The 19,255-nt window shown below is 37.4% G+C and overlaps 1 protein-coding gene across 3 annotated transcripts in view; it reads left to right on the forward strand.

Moving 5' to 3' along the window:
• Positions 1–19,255, forward strand: part of UBAP1 (ubiquitin associated protein 1) — a 66,942-nt gene that overhangs the window by 28,062 nt on the left and 19,625 nt on the right. For all 3 annotated transcript variants that reach the window (XM_052644618.1, XM_052644620.1, XM_052644619.1), the window contains exon 2: positions 13,994–14,034. In XM_052644618.1, the coding sequence (XP_052500578.1) occupies positions 14,001–14,034 (34 nt within the window). In that variant the 5' untranslated portion in view covers positions 13,994–14,000. The remainder of the gene's footprint in view (positions 1–13,993; positions 14,035–19,255) is intronic.

Here is a 19,255-nt window from a genome sequence, read left to right on the forward strand (position 1 = left end):
TTCTTGACCCATTTTGGAATTAGGTAGAGTTCTTAATTGCAGTTTTAATAACATCAGATTGGGTCAGTAATTTGTCTTGACAGTACTATGTTATCTTTTTAGTTACTGCTTTTTTTTTTTAACTGCATGGCAGGGCATATGGAATCTTCTTTGCCCAACGAGGGATTCAACCTGCATCCCTTGCATTGGATGCACAGAGTCTTAACCTCTGGACTGCCAAAGAAGTCCCTACTTGTTGCTTTCTAAATTTTAGCAAGCTCATGTTTAACTATATAGATATATATATATATTTTTAAATTTTATTTATTTATTTGGCTGCTCTGGGTCTTAGTTGTAGCATGTGGGATCTAGCTTCCTGACCAGGGATCGAACCTGGGCCCCCTGCACTGGGAGCTCAGAGTCTTAGCCACTGGACCACCAGGGAAGTCCCCATGTTTAACTATAATTGGTGTTTATTAAATTGTGTGAAATGAACTTTGCACTGAATCACTAGTTGCTTTTCTTTAATTGGAGGATAATTGCTTTACAATGTTGTGTTGGTTTTTGCCATACTTCAAACAAGTATGAATCAGCTATAAGTATACATATATCCCTCCCTCTTAAGCCTCCCTCTTACTTCACTGTTTGCTTTTCTTAAAGTCTTTAGTATACTACATGATTAGTAGCTTTGGTGAAAACCTCAATTGCAAGAGAAATTAGTGAAAAACCTTGTACAGTCAACAACTTGCCTTTAAAAATAATCTTTGTTTTTGAAGTTTTTCATGAAGCAAGCATTACATTGGATTTTATGTTTCAGAAAGTTATTTTTGATTGTTAGCTTTCCGTATAGAGTGAAAATAGGATTTATCTATTTGGGCAGTTGTGCACTGATACTGTACTTTTGTCTGGAATTTGGTATGGAAGTGTGAGATGAGGATCCAGCTTTTTTCTAGGTAGCTATTTGGTTGTCTCATCACTTGACAGATTTCAAATGGCACTTTAAATGTCTATTTTAGGATATTTTTAGGGATTTCTACTCTCTTCCATTGATTTTATGTGCCAGTACAGGACAGCTTTAAGTGTTGTTTCTTGTAATAAGTACTTTAGTATCTGATAGGCTGTTTTCCATTTATTATTTTCTTCGAAATTTTCTTGGCTATTGTTAACTGATATTTTCATATGAACTTTAGAATCAGCTTGTCTTGTTAAAAAAACAAAAACAAGATTAGGGAAAACAAAAACAGCAACTTAGGGAAGAATTGATCTTAATGATATTGTATGTTTTAGCCAAGATTATCAATTGTTTTTTGCAGTTGTGTCTTTTTTTGTGTCTTAATAGTTTTAGTGTTTTTTCTTTTTTTGTTGTTGTTCAGTTCCTAAGTCATATCTGACTTTTTGCGACCCCATGGACTGCAGCACACCAGGCTTCCGTGTCCTTCACTAACTCCTGGAGTTTGCTCAGACTCATGTCCATTGATCTGGTGATGATTCAACCATCTCATCCTGTGTCGTCCCCTTTTCCTCCTGCTGTCCATCTTTCCCAGCATCAGGGTCTTTTCCAATGAATCAGCTCTTCACATCAAGTGGCCAAAGTATTGTAGCTTCAGCTTCAGCATCAGTCCTTCCAATGAATATTCAGGGTTCATTTCCTTTAGAATTGACATGTTTGATATCCTTGCTGTCCAAGGGATTCCCAGGAGTCTTCTCTAGCACCACAGTTTGAGAGCATCAATTCTTCAGCACTCAGCCTTCTTTATGGTCCAACTCTCACATCTGAACATAACTGTTGGAAAAAACCATAGCTTTGATTATAGAGTTTGTTGGCAAAGTGATGTCTTTGCTTTTTAATATGCTGTCTGTGTTTGTCATAGCCTTTCTTCCACAGAGCAAGCATCTTTTAATTTCATGGCTGCAGTCAGCATCCACAGTGATTTGGGAGTCCAGGAAAATAAAGTCTGCCGCCATTTCCATTTTTTCCTCATCTATTTGCCATGAAGTAATGGGACCAGATGCCATGATCTTAGTTTTTTGAATGTTGAGTTTTAAGCCAGCTTTTTCACTCTCCTCTTTCACTTTCATCAAGAGGCTTATTTGTCTTCCTTTCTGCCATCTCGGTGGTATCATTTGCATAACTGAGGTTGTTGATATTTCTTCCGCCATTCTTGATTCCAGCTTGTGATTTATCCACCCTGGCATTTCACATGATGTACTCTGCATATAAGATAAATAAGCAGAGTACAATATACAACCTTGACATACTTCTTTCCAATTTTGAACCAGTCTGTTTTTCCATGTTCAGTTCTAACTGCTGCTTCTTGACTTGCATACAGTTTCTCAGGAGGCAGGTTAAGATGAACTGGTATTCCCATCTCTTTGAGAAATTTTAGCAGTTTGTTGTCTTACCTCTTATGGTACATTTTGCTTCCATTGTACTTCTTATCTGATCATTGTATGTATGAAGGCTGTTTGTTTCAGAATGTTAATTTTGTACTGAGTAACACCTTTTTGTATTCTCTTGTTTGTAATAGTTTTTCAGTTTTTGGACCTCCTTGGGGAAGTCTGTCTTCTGACTTTTATACCTTTTATCTAATGTTAAATAAAGCAGTTGTGATAATGGACATCTTTGTCTTATTCCTATGCTTAGTGAAGTCTTTGTATAGTTTCTCCATTAGTATTCTCTGGCTTTGGTATTGAGTGAGATGATTTTTGTTACTATTTTTAATGTTACGTTAAGGAGATGGCTATATGATTTTTCTTTTTAGATGTATTAATATATGGTGAATTACATCAACAGATTCCTAACATTGAACTGTCCTGTATTCATAACATAAATCCCACTTGGACATGATGTTTTCCTATAAATTTTCATTTTTTGAGGATTTTTTAATCTGTATTTATACATGAGATTTTTCTGTAGTTTTTTCTTTTATGTAATCAATAGTCCTACTGTTTTAATTTTTAAAACAATATATACATGTATTTATTTATTTGACTGCACTGGTTCTTAGTTGTGGCTTGTGGAATCTTTGATCTTCATTGCAGCATGTGAGATCCTCAGTTTTGGTGTGTGGGATCTAGTTCTCTGACCTGGGCCCCCTGCATTGGTGAGCATGGAGTCTTAGCCACTGGACCACCAGGGAAGTCCCAGTAGTCTTACTTCTAAAAAAAATTAGAAACTTTTCTTTTATGTTTTTGAACCATTAAAGTCATTGGACTAAGGTTTCTTTTGGGTGGCAAGAGTGCTTTGATAATTTTTTCAATTTCTTCTTTGGTTATATGTTAAGATTTTTGCCTCTTCTGTGGTCAGTTTTGATAATATTTTTCTAGAAGATGATCTGTTTTATCCAGGTTCTCAAATGTATTTGAAAGCAGGTGAACAAAGCAGTGATTTGGGATTATTTTAATTTCCTCTGTTTTGTATACATATTCCCCCCAACCTCCATTAAAATTACCTTAGGTGGATGGTTTTAATTTCCAAAGAATCAGCTCTTGGGTTTATTTAGTTGATAAGTTATTATTTTCTGCCCATATCTTTGCTGTTTGCACTCTCGTGTTTTCCCTAAGTTCTCATGCTGTGGATTTTCCTCTTGAGTACTGCTATGTGCTGTAGATTTTCCTGAGTACCACTTTAGCCACATATAGTATGTAGGTTCTCAACTGTAGTATTTTCATTGTCGTTATCTTTTGTGTTTTATTTTTGGTTGCCTTTTTTTTGACTGTGCCACTTGGCTTGTAAGATCCTAATTCCCTGACCAGGGATGGAACCTGAGCCCCCAGCAGTGGAAGCACGGAGTCCTAACCACAGGGCTGCTAGGGAATTCCCTTCTGGTGCCCTCTTTGAGCCATGATTTCTCTAAGAGACAGTTTAGAAATTCAGGCAGTAGGGCTTTTTTATTTTCTGATGTAATTTATAATTTTTTTGCCTTTTGACTATGGGCTGTACTACTGTTGATTTTTGAAATTCATTGGAATTTTCTCTGTGGCCTAATAATTACTCAAGTTTTTTATATAGTGTTCTGTGGATGCTTAAAAAGGTATATTCTGATTTCAGGGTACTTTTGACGTAATATGTTAGATTTATCTTACAAATTATGTATTTCTACCTAGTTATTTTCTTCTTATAGTTTGTGCTTTATGAGTGTTGATGCTATGTTATTTGAAGCATTTTGTCACATTAGCCCATCATGGATTGCATTCTTCTTTTTTATTTTTTGGTTTTCATCTTTTTTTACAGCTAGACAGAAACTTGACCACAGAACAGAAGCAAAAATTTGAGTCTCTATTCTTGGGCCCTTTGGTGGCTATAGGTTGCCCAGGTTGCCCTCAGAGGGGAGTACTTTAAAATGTTTCTCCTTTGCCTTTCTATTAATATGAAGACATATTTGGACCACCTGTGTGTGTTTAGTGGCTCCTCCCCCTCAAAATAAAAAAAAAAGGAAAAGAAATGTTAAATAATTCTTTCTTCAGGAAGAGCCCAGGCTGTTCTTCACAGGATGCGTATACAGCAGGGGTCTGGTTTTAGCTCAAGGCCTGTCTGCTGTCAGGATCCGAACAGATCTGGACAGGTATGGCTCAGGCTGGTAGCTGGGGCCCTCCAGGAATCCGCTGATAGCTCAGCAGAGGAGCCAGACTGCCAGACAGGAGGGAAAGTGGGAGAAGGCCACAGTGTCTGCAGCCCCAGGGAAAAGGAGCCAAATTGTAGGGCCTGTGTCAGGGGCCAGAGGCAGCTCTGCCTAGCTAGCCGCTTCCTGTTACCAGGACCTCAGCTATGAGGGTGCAGTTCCCTTTGCTTCACTCCGCCACTCCCGCTGATGCCGCCCCTGCTCCCCCTGCCCCGCCGGCCCCCCAGCGCCACGGCCAGGCTGCACTGCTACTTCTGTCCTCTGTCTTCGCTGCCCACCTCCAGCTCGGTTGTAAAATCAGTCTGCCCTCACTGAGGCCTCCTCTGCTATCTGTCATGAACTCCATTCTTTGTCAGTAAAGTAAAACACCTATATTATACTGTAGGGAACAAGGTATAAGGAAGGTTGAAAAGTGCTTGCAAACGAGACTCTCAACCAGGGCTGAACATTCTTGCAAATGAGATGTTCAGCTAAGAATCCTCTGTTTGTTCCCGTGGGAAAATAACATTTCTTGCACACAAGGATGTTTCTCTGATTCCTCAAAAGGAACAGACCCAGGGACAAAACGGATTCTAAGTTGATAAGGAAGTTCCCCAAAACAAAGTCTTAGCTGCTGTAAATAAGTCAAGGTAAAGGTTATCTCGCCCTGCGCCTGTGTACTGTATAGTCGCTGAATTATGGTGTTTGGCAACTTGCCCTGTAGATTGTTGTGCAAGGGATATAAAATAAAGCAGCTGTAAGAAGCAAGGGGTTAAAAGTAAAAAGATTCAAACCACTCTGCAGTGTTGGTGTTTCATTCCGTTGCCAGCATTATAACTCTGTGAAGTCTGTTACCTAGAACCATTTGTGTGTTTTCAAGTATTCTTACTGGTCTAGAAACCTCTGATGTATTCTTTTTTCCTCTCTCTGAGGTCACAGTTCAGTTCAGTTCAGTCGCTCAATCGTGTCTGACTCTTTGCAACCCATGTACCACAGCACGCCAGGCCTCCCTGTCCATCACCAGTCCCTGGAGTTTACCCAAACTCATGTCCATTGAGTCAATGATGCCATCCAACCATCTCATCCTCTGTCGTCCCCTTCTCCTCCTACCTTCAGTCTTTCCCAGCATCAGGGTCTTTTCAAATGAGTCAGCTCTTTGAAGCAGGTGGCCAAGTATTAGAGTTTCAGCTTTAGTCTCAGTCCTTCCAATGAACACCCAGGACTGATCTCCTTTAGGATGGACTGGTTGGATCTCCTTGCAGTCCAAGGGACTCAGCTTTCTTTGGATGTCCAACTCTCACATCCATACATGACTACTGGAAAAACCATAGCCTTGACTAGATAGACCTTTGTTGACAAAGTAATGTCTTTGCTTTTTAATATACTGTCCAGGTTGGTCATAACTTTCCTTCCAAGGAGTAAGTGTCTTTTAATTTCATGGCTGCAGTCACCATCTGCAGTGATTTTGGAGCCCAAAAAAATAAAGTCTGACACTGTTTCCATTGTTTCCCCATCTATTTGCCATGAAGTGCTGGGACCGGATGCCATGATCTTCGTTTTCTGAATGTTGAGCTGTAAGCCAACTTTTTCACTCTCCTCTTTCACTTTCATCTAGAGGCTCTTTTGTTCTTCTTCACTTTCTGCCATAAGGGTAGTGTCATCTGCATATCTGACGTTATTGATATTTCTCCCAGCAAGCTTGATTCCAGCTTGTGTTTCTTCCAGCCCAGTGTTTCTCATGATGTACTCTGCATATAAGTTAAATAAGCAGGGTGACAATATACGGCCTTCACATACTGCTTTCCCAATTTGGAACCAGTCTGCTGTTCCATGTCCAGTTCTAACTGTCGCTTCCTGACCTGCATACAGGCTTCTCAAGGTCAGGTGGTCTGGTATTCCCATCTCTTTTAGAATTTTCCACAGTTTATTGTGATCCACACAGTCAAAGGCGTTGGCATAGTCAATAAAGGAGAAATAGATGTTTTTCTGGAACTCTCTTGCTTTTCCAGTGATCCAGTGGATATTGGCAATTTGATCTCTGGTTCCTTTGCCTTTTCTAAAACCAGCTTGAACATCTGGAAGTTCACGGTTCATGTATTGCTGAAGCCTGGCTTGGAGAATTTTAAGCATCACTTTACTAGCGTGTGAGATGAGTGCAATTGTGTGGTAGTTAGAGCATTCTTTGGCATTGCCTTTCTTTAGGATTGGAATGAAAACTGACCTTTTCCAGTCCTATGGCTGCTGCTGAGTTTTCCAAATTTGCTGGCATATTGAGTGCAGCACTTTCACAGCATCATCTTTCAGGATTTGAAATAGCTCAACTGGAATTCCATCACCTCCACTAGCTTTGTTCATAGTGATGCTTCCTAAGGCCCACTTGACTTCACATTCCAGGATGTCTGGCTCTAGGTGAGTGATCACACCATCGTGATTATCTGGGTCGTGAAGATCTTTTTTGTACAGTTCTTCTGTGTATTCTTGCCATCTCTTAATATCTTCTGCTTCTGTTAGGTTCATACCATTTGTGTCCTTTATTGAGCCCATCTTTGCATGAAATGTTCCCTTGGTATCTCTGATTTTCTTGAAGAGATCTCTAGTCTTTCCCATTCTGTTGTTTTCCTCTATTTCTTTGCATTGATCCCTGAGGAAGGCTTTCCTACCTCTCCTTGCTATTCTTTGGAACTCTGCATTCAAATGGGTATATCTTTTCTTTTCTCCTTTGCTTTTTGCTACTCTTCTTTTCACAGCTATTTGTAAGGCCTCCTCAGACAGCCAGTTTGCTTTTTTGCATTTCTTTTCTCGGGGATGGTCTTGATCCCTGACTCCTATACAGTGTCATAAACCTCCATCCATAGTTCATCAGGCACTCTGTCTATCAGATCTAGTCCCTTAAATCTATTTCTCACTTCCACTGTATAATCATAAGGGATTTGATTTAGGTCATACCTGAATGGTTTAGTGGTTTTCCCTACTTTCTGCAATTTAAGTCTGAATTTGGCAATAAGGAGCTCATGATCTGCGCCACCGTCTGCTCCTGGTCTTGTTTTTAACGACTGTATAGAGCTTCTCCATCTTTGGCTACAAAGAATATAATCAGCCTGATTTCTATGTTGGCCCTCTGGTCATGTCCATGTGTAGTATTCTCCTGTGTTGTTGGAAGAAGGTGTTTGCTATGACCAGTGCGTTCTTTTGGCAAAACTGTATTAGCCTTTGCCTTTCTTCATTCTGTACTCCAAGGTCAAATTTGCCTGTTACTCCAGGTCTTTCTTGACTTCCTACTTTTGCATTCTGGTCCCCTATAATGGAAAGGACATCTTGAAAAATTTCCTTAATTCTACTATTATAGATTTATAGTACATTTAGATTTGGTTGATTATTCAGTCTACTACCCTTATTTACCCATGAGAAAAGCTAAGGCCCCACAATGTCTCTGAGACCTGAGAGAAAAGAAAGCTTTTTGTCATGAGTATAGGGTAGCCTGGTATTGACATTTAAATGGCATTTACATGTGTGATTTTTTTTTTCTTTTTGGCCATACCACTTGGCATATTGGTTCCTAGCTCCCTGATCAGGGATTGAATCTCTGCCCTCAGCAGTGAAAACGAGAAGTCACAAACACTTGAGACCCAACCACCGGACTGCCAAGGCCCCTGCATTTGTGATTTTTGGTCATATATATGCTGTATGGGTGTTAGCTTTGTTTTCAGACTTGCAGTTTTCTGGATCCCCAAGCCATCTTTTCCTGTAAGTTGGAGATTTCCTGATTACTTTGTATCTTGGGATACTCCTGATGATTATAGCTCATATTGTGTGTGACTGGGATAGCTTACTGAGTGAGTAAATTGCTGCTGTGTATTATGAAGCTGTTTGTAGAGCGTAATTTCTTGCAGTAGTAATTTGATGATGGTACAAGAAAGAAAAGAAATTTAGGACATTAATATTAAATTGCTCTTGGGCTTTTTCTTCCCCTTGTGAAGCTGGCGGGGGCTTGCTTAAAATGTTTTTCTTCTCCTGGTCTCCTACCCTTACCTCCTTTCACTTACCCTCCTCACCTTTCCCTTTTTCCATTCCTTACTCTATCTATCTCTTCTGCCTTTTGCCCTCTAGCTCCTTCTCTCTCTGCAGTTATTTCTCTTCTTGTTACCTGTTTCCCCATCTCTCTTTGTTCTTAGATGTCTTCCATCAGTGATTCAAAAATTTAAATTATTAGGTTATTTTCCTGTAGCATTTGAACTGAAATGGCACTCAGCTAGTAAAGTAGAACATTGTTTTTAATTCTTGGCCATATGAGGGAGTTCTGCACTTTATTAGTGTAAAGTTTATGAATTTAAAATGTGTTGTTGTTCTGCTTTCTACTTTTCCTTTAATAGAAGCATTTATATTTATTTTAGTGGAAATTTATAATTGCTTATGAATTTATTGTCTCCTGGGAGCATTTATAATTCTATTTGGGGCAAAATTTATTTTTTTCAGTCTTTTTTTGTGTACATTTTTTACATAGTAAAAGTAATTCAGTTCAACTTGTAAAAACAATTTAAAATTTATTTCCCATCATTCATGTGCTTTTAGTGAATACTCTTCATGCCATCACAAACTTTTTTTTATTTCCAATTATTTAATCATTTCCATGATTGAACATTTAGATTATAGGAAAATGTTACAAAAAAGTGCTTATGATTAAAATATAGGAAGTTTATGTGGAACCTTCTGTACACATACACATAGCACTTGATTTTGCTCAGATGTTCCAGGAAAAGAAAGTTGATCCCAAGTAGCTGTTAAATACTTTAATTAAAAATTATTTTTGGTCACGCTGTACAGCCTGTGAGATCTTAGTTCCTCAAACAGGAATCCAACTGTGTCCCCTCCATTCGAAACCCAGAGACCCAACCACTGGACCCTGGGAAAGTCCCTAAAATACTTTTGATACTTCAGAGATTGACTGCATAGCAGACATTAAAAAATTTCTTAAAGTGACCAAATATGGATGAATTTCTCGTATTCTTAAGGTTTGTGAAAAATATAATCAGAGTTGCATTCAGTGAGCTATTTTAATATTTAAAGAAGACCCCTAGATAATCTATGTTTTATCACCTTATTAAGGCATTATTTTAAAGAATTTTTAATTGTTTGTTTATTTAATACTTTATAATTGTTTAGTAATAAAGGGGTATGGTGTTTTAATTTTCATTTATTATTCTTACTTTAAGAGAAATTTTGCTTTGTTGTTGATAATATGTGTGCTTTAATGGGGTGGGGGTATAGTTATTTGATTTGCATTTCCTTGACTGGTGAATAATGATGTGTTAAACATCTTCTCATGTGTTTCTTCAGAGAAGGCAATGGCACCCCACTCCAGTACTCTTACCTGGAAAATCCCATGGATGGAGGAGCCTGGTGGGCTGCAGTCCATGGGGTCGCTAAGAGTCGGACATGACTGAGTGACTTTACTTTCACTTTTCACTTTCATGCATTGGAGAAGGAAATGGCAACCCACTCCAGTGTTGTTGCCTGGAGAATCCCAGGGACAGGGGCGCCTGATGGGCTGCCGTCTTTGGGGTCGTACAGAGTCGGACATGACTGAAGTGACTTGGCAGCAACAGCAGCAGCATGTGTTTCTTAGTCATTTGTATATCTTCTCTGGGAAATTGACTATACAGATTATTTTGCCTACTTTCTAATTGGCTTATTTGTTTCTATTGTTGAAGTGTAGAGTTATCTATATATTCTAGATAAAAGTCCTTTATCAGATAGATGATTTGCAGATCAAATTTGCAGATCATTTTCTCCCGTTCAGTGCGTTGTCGTTGGTCGAACCTTTTTTAAAAAGTCATTAAAAATTCATTTAAATTTGGTGGAACTTCTCTAAGACATTCCTGATGTTAGCTTATTCACAAAATAATTTACTAAATCACTGCCTCAAAAAAAAAAAATCAGAGCCTCTGCTAAGCCATTTACCGCTCAAAAACAGCTGCTGCTTCAAATAGCTGATATCCCACAATATCAATAAATATTAGGAACAGACATGAAAACACTAATTTCCTGCACCTGTCTGTGAGTATCTAGATGCTTAGATTCTCCTGCTTTCAACAGAGATTTAGAAAAAAACGCATTTCTGGTCTGTGCCTCTGTGGGAAGATTGAGGCTGCCAAGAATCTTGCTTCCAGGTTTAAAAGTCTCCCTGTATTATTGTGGTTTAGGTACATTATAATGATATTGAAGCCTGTAAGTTTCTATGAAGTCTTCGGTTCATACAAAAAAAAATTAAGTCATTTTCAGTATGGTTTGTTGCTTCTTTGAAAATTGATGATCCATATACTTTAAAATTATTAATTTTGTTAACTAGTAGAATGGCAACCAGAATGCTTCATCCCAACATCATACTGGAAATTGAAACTATTAAAGTAGAGCTTTAAAGACACTATAAAATTAGTACTTGCTTGCCATAGAGTGTCCAGAAACTATAGAGAAATTTTATGAATTATTCCCAGTGCTGCCACTTAGAGGCAGTCACTTTAAATATTTTTAATGTATTTCCTTCCAATGTTTTTCTTTTCACATATTCTAAAATATATCTTCTTTTAAAATCTGCAAGTGTGTACTTTTTCCATAATACTTTTTATTCTTAATGGGGTTGAGGACAACCTTTATCTTCTGCTCAGTGTTGTGGTTAAGTCCATAGCAGTTAACTAACCAGTAACTTTTAATGAGTAATGGAAATGGCGTGGGAATTGTTTGCTGTTGACACTTAACACTACCGTTGAATGACACTTGCTGGCTAGTAGTAGGTCTTAATGTGGGAACACCTACATTACCTGCAGTGTTGGGTCACTGAATATCAGGACAGTATATAGCATGACTTTCTAATCAGTGTGGGGCAGATAAGTTGGGATGTGAAATAAGCTATAGAACTGCCTCTGTGAGATGGCGTTGCTAAGTTAGAATCAGGAATGGGTTATTGGAAGTGGTTTGTTCTGTTTGTTTGGTAGCTGCTTTTTCCCCCCTCACTAAAGGGAGTTAATTTATTATCCTTCGATTGTAAAAAATGTTTTTTTAAATTTTGGCTGTGCTGAGACTTCCTCGTGGTATGCAGGCTTTTCATTGTGTTATGTGTGGGCTTTCTCTAATTGAGACAAGTGGGAGCTTCTCTCAGGTTGTGGCACATGGGTTTCTCTTGTTGCGGAGCATGGGCTCTAGAGCTCGTGGGCTCAGTAGTTGCACTGTGTGGGCTCAGTAGTTGCCCTGTGGCATGTGGGATTTTAGTTCCTGGACCATGGGTCGAACCTGTGTCCCCAGCATTGACAGGTGGATTCTTAATCACTGAACCACCAGCAAAGTCCCCATACTGTCTTAATTACTGTAATTTAATAGCAAGACTTGAAGTTAGGTGGTAAGTTCTCCAACTTTGTTCTTTTTCAAAATCGTTTTGGCTGTTTCCTTTGCCATTATATGTAAATTTTATTACTTAAAAAATTGATTATTAAAGGATTTATTTTTGGTTGTGCTGGGCCTTCGTCGCGGTGTATGGGCTTTCTCTAGTTGCGGCTAGAAGTTGCTCTTCACTGCTAGTGCGTGGGCTTCTCGCTGTGTTGGCTCCTCCTGTTGCAGCTCACAGGCTCTAGGCACATGGGCTTCCATAGCTGCAGCATGTGGACTTCAGTTGTTGTGGTCCATGGGGCCTAGTTGCTCCTTGGCGTGTGGAATCTTCCTAGACCAGGGATCAAACCTGTGTCCCAGCATTGGTGGGCAGATTCTTACCCACTGTACCACCAGGGAAGTTCTACATGTAAATTTTAAAATCAACTTGTCAATTTCTTAAAATCGTGTACAGATTTAATTATTCTGAAGGTTTTCCACATGGTAGGTGTGATGTTCTTGCCTTCTTTTAAAAAAAAAAAAAAAAAAAAAAGTGGAAAATATAGGCATACCTTGGAGATACTGTGGGTTTGGTTCCAGGCCACTAAAGAAGACAAGTATCAAAGTAAAGCAAGTCACACAGGTTTTTGGTTGTCCAGTGCATAGAGAAGTTATGTTTACCCCGTAACCTGTTAAGTGTGTAATAATAGCATCATTTAAGAAAACAATATGTATACCTCAATTAAAAAATATACTTTATTGCTAAAAAAAAATGCCATAACAATTGCAATATCAAAGGTCACTAATCACTATGACAAATATAATGAAGAAGTTTGAAATAGTGTGAGAATTACCTAAAAGTGACCAGATGTGAGGTGAACAATACTTATGAAAAAATGGCACCTCACTCCTTAGACTTGCTAATGTAAGGTTGAGCATACTTTTAATTTGTGCAGTAAATTGAATTGCAGTAGAATAGGATATGCTTGTAGATCATTTTGAGTATGATGCTTCTCATTGTACTGTATGTAATGCAAGTTGGTAGAGACCATGCTATAAATTCATTATTCTTATATCTTACATTAAAAGTATAAACACTGCATCAAGGTAAATAAACTTTAAATTGAAGAACTCAGGTTGTTTGTGCAAGAGAAGGACTTTGTAACTGCTTATGTAGGGGCGAAGTGCAAAGATAGTATTAAGCTAGATGTGTGCTTTGGTGGATTTTCCTCTTTGGTGTTTTCAGTTTTGGGGGGCAGCACCACACACACAGCCTGTGGAATTACAGCTTGTGGGATCTCAGTTCCCTGACCAGAGATCAAATCCTGGCCCCCACGGTGGAAGCATGGAGTCTTAACCACTGAATTGTCAGGAAGGTTCCCCTTTTTGGAATTTTTTACAAAATTGAAACAGTACAAAGGTGGTCCAGGTGCTAAGATTTGTACTCCCAGTGCGTGCAGGGGGCCCAGGTTCAATCTCTGGTCAGGGAACTCGATCCCACATGCCATAACTAAGAGTTTACATGCCACAGCGAAGAACAGACATCCTGCGTGCCGCAACTAAGGCCAGCGTAGCCAAACAGATAGGTAAGATTGTACGTCATGGACTCCTTAATTCAGAAGTGTCAGTCTTAACAGTTACAGTTCATTGTCAATAAAAGGTCTGTATTTACATAACTGAATTAAATGAGATGGTTTAAAAATCTTGAGAAAACTGCCAAATATTGACATTTGTAGTTTATATCAGGAAGATAAGTGTTTAGTAGGGGTTTTTTTTTGACAGTTTGCGTATAAACTGGTCAGTGGCCAGTTTGCTGTTCTAATATTTTGTTTGTTTCCAGAACATGTAGATTACAGGATTGTTTTTGTATAGAAAAGTGGTTTCTCCTCCTTTCTGCTTTCTTTTTTAAGACTTTGGGACTGAGAAGTTTGAGGTTGTATCAGTCCTGGAACTCTTTAGTCTTCTGGGTATTTTTTTGTATCTAAATTTTCTTATGATGGTTTGTTTACATCCCCTTGAGGTGTAATGTGGCTAAGACATATTTCTTTGTTTTTCAGGTTCTAAATGGCTTCTAAGAAGTTGGGTGCAGATTTTCATGGTAAGTGGACTGTTAGATATTAATGGTTTAAGTTTTGATCTGATCAGATAATTTGAAATCACATTAGTAAATGTCCCTTTTTGTTTATTTAAATGAACCGATTGAGAAAAATAAAGTTGTACAACAGTGTAGCATATATGCATTCCATAGAACTTCACATATAACTTTAATATTGAAGCAGTTCTTCAAATAGATAGTTAAGCTTTGGAGTGTCATTGTGTTTATTATACTCGAAACTAATGGAGCTGGATAGGGAGCCTGTTTCTGTTGTTCTTCAGCAGTATTTTGAAGTAGTTACCATGCCCTTTCTTATTCGCTGGTCCATCTCTTCTCCAGTCAGGTGTGAACAATTCTAAGCCTTTAATTAACATTTTATAATGTTTTGATTTAGGTGTTTTTCCCCCATAAAAAGAAGTAATTTACAACAAATGAGGCATGATTAGCAGGTCAATATATTACAGAAGTATTGGTAGTTGTAATGACAAATTGGGCTTCTGTGGTGGCTCAGCAGTAAAGTATCCTCCTGCCAATGTAGGAGACACAGGTTTGATCCCTGGGTTGGGATCCCCTGGAGAAGGAAATGGCAACCCACTCCAGTATTCTTGCCTGGGAAATTCCATGGACAGAGAGTCTGGCAGGCTACAGTCCATGCGGTGGCAGAGTTGGACATGACTTAGCAACTAACCAACAGGAATTACAATTTTGCATTTAAAAGCTAATAGTTTATCATCTTTTTCTGAGATACAACCTTCCAAAATGAATACATGAGTAAACTTTGTTATCTGCATTTGATAGGAATGGAAGTACCTAGGAAGTTAAAATTAGACCATCTTTTCATATAGTAAAAGATAAGAAACACCAGAAATATCCAGATAACACAGTTATTTTAAAGGGGTTTTAAAACTAATCTTCATTCTAAAAATTGTCATTGTAAAAGTGATTTATTAGACTGGATGGCAACATGTATCATTACGCTCTTCTGATGTACAAAATATCACTAGCTAAGTCAGAGTAGTGCAACAGTTACTATGGTTTTTAACTTGTTTATATATTTTATGCAACAGCTTTAATATTTTGAACCACCACTGTGCATATGCTTACATACATTGCTTGCATGTTTTGTTAAATCCTTTTGGATCAGTCATTCAAACTCTGGAATTTGTATTCTGTGTAATGGGTCAGGCATCAGATCTTCTAGGTAAGCTAACTCCATTAAGGATTATTACAGGGCTTTTTCAAAGTATTCACATGATACAGAGAGGCAGATCTTAGTTGCCTCTGGATCACTTTTTCAAGGGAAAAGAGAGGACAGAGCCAAGGAGAGAGGGAAGACCTAGGAGAGAAAAGAACAAGGAAACTCCATTTTCATTGGAGTGAAAATAGGTTGGACCTTAGTTTATTAGGTATTCCAGCTAAGCAGTCTAGAGAGAAGATTATAATTCTGATCAGTGAAGATTAATTTTTAAGAACTTCCTCCTCCTCTTTACATTCCTAACCGAAATATTGTTTAAATGAGACATTCATTCTATCCAAGTAAAATTTGAGAAGACTTTCTCTCTTTGGCTTCTGCTTTAATTTGCTGAGCTCCTACTTGAATTTTGGTGGCTTTAGTTCGGTTTTTAAAATAAATAATCTTATTTTTAGATATTGTGTAGTTTAAGGAATAGAAATTAAAGGGAATGAGTGGAGGATATTTAATAGGCAATCTTGTAGGCATCTGAATGCAGGAAATCAAATTCCACCTGGCCTTACAAGGCTGAAATTAGAAACCCAGGAAACGAAGTCTACAGCTCTGTCCATCTCTCGTGCTCTTCTCTGCGGATGTGCTCCATTTTTATTCTGTTTATAGACTTGCTTTCTTTGACCTACTTGTGTAGAGTGCACAGGGCCAAAAATGGCCTCCCTAGTTATGTTTGGTTCTTAACACCTGATTTTTGAACTTAAGTGGCTAGTATCATATAGCTAAAGTTTTTGTATCTCCTGGTCAAGTGAGTATCTGATTTGACACTATTTAGTTTATGAGCCTCTGGGTTCGTCCCCCCTAAGTTAGGTATTACCTGATTGGGGGTTAGATAATACGTGTGTGTGTGTGTGTGTGTGTGTGTGTGTGTGTGTGTGTGTGTGTGTGTGTAATTCTAGGTCATTTGGGAGTGTGCACAAGGAGGTAACAGCTGCTCTCATGACTGGATATGAAAATACTTTTTAAAAAATTTAAATATTTGGGCTGACTATATCTTATACTACGCTGTCTTATAACTAGTATTTTATTTTTCTTCAAGTTCATTCTTTTCATCTGAGGTTGAACTTCTTTCACTGTCATCAATAACGATATACACCTAAATAATAGAATAAGAGATATAGTAACTTTTCAAAGACCTTTAAAAATATTTTTCTTATATTATGTAAATTGCAAACCTTTGGCTCGTTTAGAGCTGGCCTTTCTGAATATCAGTCTTTAATTTTTAATTAATTTTCCGCTTGTTTTATCTGAGAAAAAGTTATTTTCCAGAGGTGAATTTTAAACGATTTTTTAAAAACTGATTCCACAAATAAATTACTTTTTAGTATCTGGAAAAATGCCTTGAGATTCTAATTTGAAAAAAAAAATGTAATTGGGCTTAATAAAACTAAACTCCCTCCTTTGAAAGGCCAAGCTGTCATATTTATGACCGTTTTTAGCTAACTTTTAGAAATGTTTATTTTGCTCTTTGTGTCATTTTTACTAAGATATTGAATTACTTTTTCTGCTGAATGATAGAAAAAAATGTATATATTTATTTTTTGGCCACACTATGTGGCGTGTGGAATCTTAGTTCCCTAACTAAGGGAACCCGTGCCCCTGTAGTGGAAGCTGAGACTTAACTGCTGAATTGCCAGGGAAGCCCATAGATTGTTTTAAAAGTTGATGTGTTACTGCTGTAAGTAACAGTGTAATATAGAGAAGTCAGCCATCATTTAATCACTTTCTTGTGTACAAAATATGATGCCCATCTCCCCTCTTTTAAGATTTTAGCTTTTGTTTGCAACATTTTGACTATGAGGTGCCCTGGTGTGATTTTCTACATATTTACCCTGCTTGGAGTTAGCTAAACTTCTTGGATCTATGGGTTGATGTCTTTTACTACTTTTGAAAATTCACAGCGATTATCTCCTCTCTCATTTCTTTTGCTACATATCTCTCTCTCAGCCTTTTGAGACTAATCACATGCACATTAGGCTGATTGATATTGTCCCAGAGATCTCTTAAGACTCTGTTCCATTTTTTTTTCTCTTTGTGTTTTAATTCTTTTAATTTCTTTTGACCTAATTTCAAATTCTTTAATTCTTTCCTCTTCTGAGTATTTTCTTCTGATTAGCATAGTCTGGCTTATGAACTATCAAAAATTTTATTCTCTGGTACTGAATTTTTAGTGTTTTCATTTGTCTCTATTTCCATTTCTCTGTTGAAATTCCCCATCTGCTCACACATGTTCACCTATTATTCCATTAGATCCTTTAACACATTGATTACAGTTTTAAAATTCTCTGAGAATTCCAGTACCTTTGCTATCCCTGAATTTGGGTTCTTCTTTTGATGGTGAATCACTTTTTCTTGTTTGTTTTTTGTCTTATTTTTGATTTAACGCCAGACCCTGCATATTAAAAAGCTGATTTTGTAGGTTATCTTGTTTTTTGTTAGGGTATGAATACCATTTCCTTCTGACTTCTTATCTTGTAGTGATACTTACATAATTGTATGTGTGTATATGTGTGTATGTTTGTCTCTCCATTTATCTATGGATCTGATTTTGCAACTGTTAACCTGATTTATAGCTTTAAGGTAATGATAGTTAATGGAATTGCCATTTTCACCTAATTTTAAATTTGATCTAGTCTTTTTCAAAAACCTCAATTTGAACGCACAGTAAAATCTGCATTAAGCGTAATCTGTTTGCTACCCTCTATTAGGAATTTCTATCCCCATGTAGAATTAGTGTTTTGTTTTGTTTTTTTTTTTCCAGAAAATCAGGCAGGTTACAAGATCATAAATGTATCAGCAATTTAGAAAGAAGGGAAACAGAATGAAAACTTCTCAGAATTTATCCTGAGTCGTTTACACATTGAGCCTGTTTCCTTCTGCCATGGCATAATGGCAAGCGGTGTGCAGAAACTGACCTCAAGGAACAACCCCTCCATCAGAGATGTACTTTGTTTTTTTAAATGAAACTGAGGGTAATGGTCTCAGATGTTTTAGAAGGATCTTCAGTAATAAAGACTGAAACTAAAAGGTACTTGGGTTGAGCCAGAAAATTGTTAGCCACAGAGCTTAATTCTCTTGGCCGTGTGGTTGAGGTTTTATTGAATCTATTTAATAATAAAATGTATTGAGATACAAGAGAAATTGATGTTTTTAAATAGATATTCTGATATATTGGCTAAAAATGAATAGTTCCTAAGGTATAGTTGGTTATATTTGTAAAATTATTCTTTGTAATCCTCAAAGCAACCTTATTCAGTTGTACTAATCTCTGTCCATTATTTTAAAAGTTGCTTTTTGTTGCTATCTCTTAAATCCCTTTTGCCTTTTAGCTCTAACCCCTCCTCCCAATAATCATGAAACTTCTTTACTCATTCCCTGTTAACAAAGCTTGGGGGAGGGGGCAGAAGGTTAGAGAATGTGGTAAATCACTGGGGGATTGGCTATGTTAGTGAAATGAAACTGCTTTTTAAACCAGTTACCTGTAATTGGTGCTAATAAAGGGGAATCACAGTTGTTTCAAGGTGTGCTACTTGATCTGGTCCGTCCTTAAGCCAGGACCTACTTCCGTTTTTAGAATAGAAGTCATCCGTGTGCATATACAGCACTGTCATAATTTTCTAACTGAAAGGTGTGCAGGGAAACTGAACACCTTTCTTTAAAGATATTATCATTTCGCTCACATATCTTAAGTACTTTTTAAAATAGTTTTCCCCCCTTAACTCCCCATTACCAAACTCTAAAAGAACTATTCATTAAAAAAATTTTTGTTAGTATTAACGTGGATAGGTTTTCTTATATTTGTGTATCATATATGCACATAAGTATTATTATACATAGGCGTTTTAAAATATATATGTGTCATATAATTGACCTACTTTGTGTACTTAAAATTTTCTTAAACAGAAGACTTAATTTTGTGATTATTAACTTGACTGTAAGTCTTTCCAGTGCTTCTTAGAAAATACCAGTTCCAGCTTTGTT

The sequence above is a fragment of the Budorcas taxicolor genome, chromosome 8, assembly GCF_023091745.1.
Source record: "Budorcas taxicolor isolate Tak-1 chromosome 8, Takin1.1, whole genome shotgun sequence".
NCBI lineage: Eukaryota > Metazoa > Chordata > Mammalia > Artiodactyla > Bovidae > Budorcas > Budorcas taxicolor.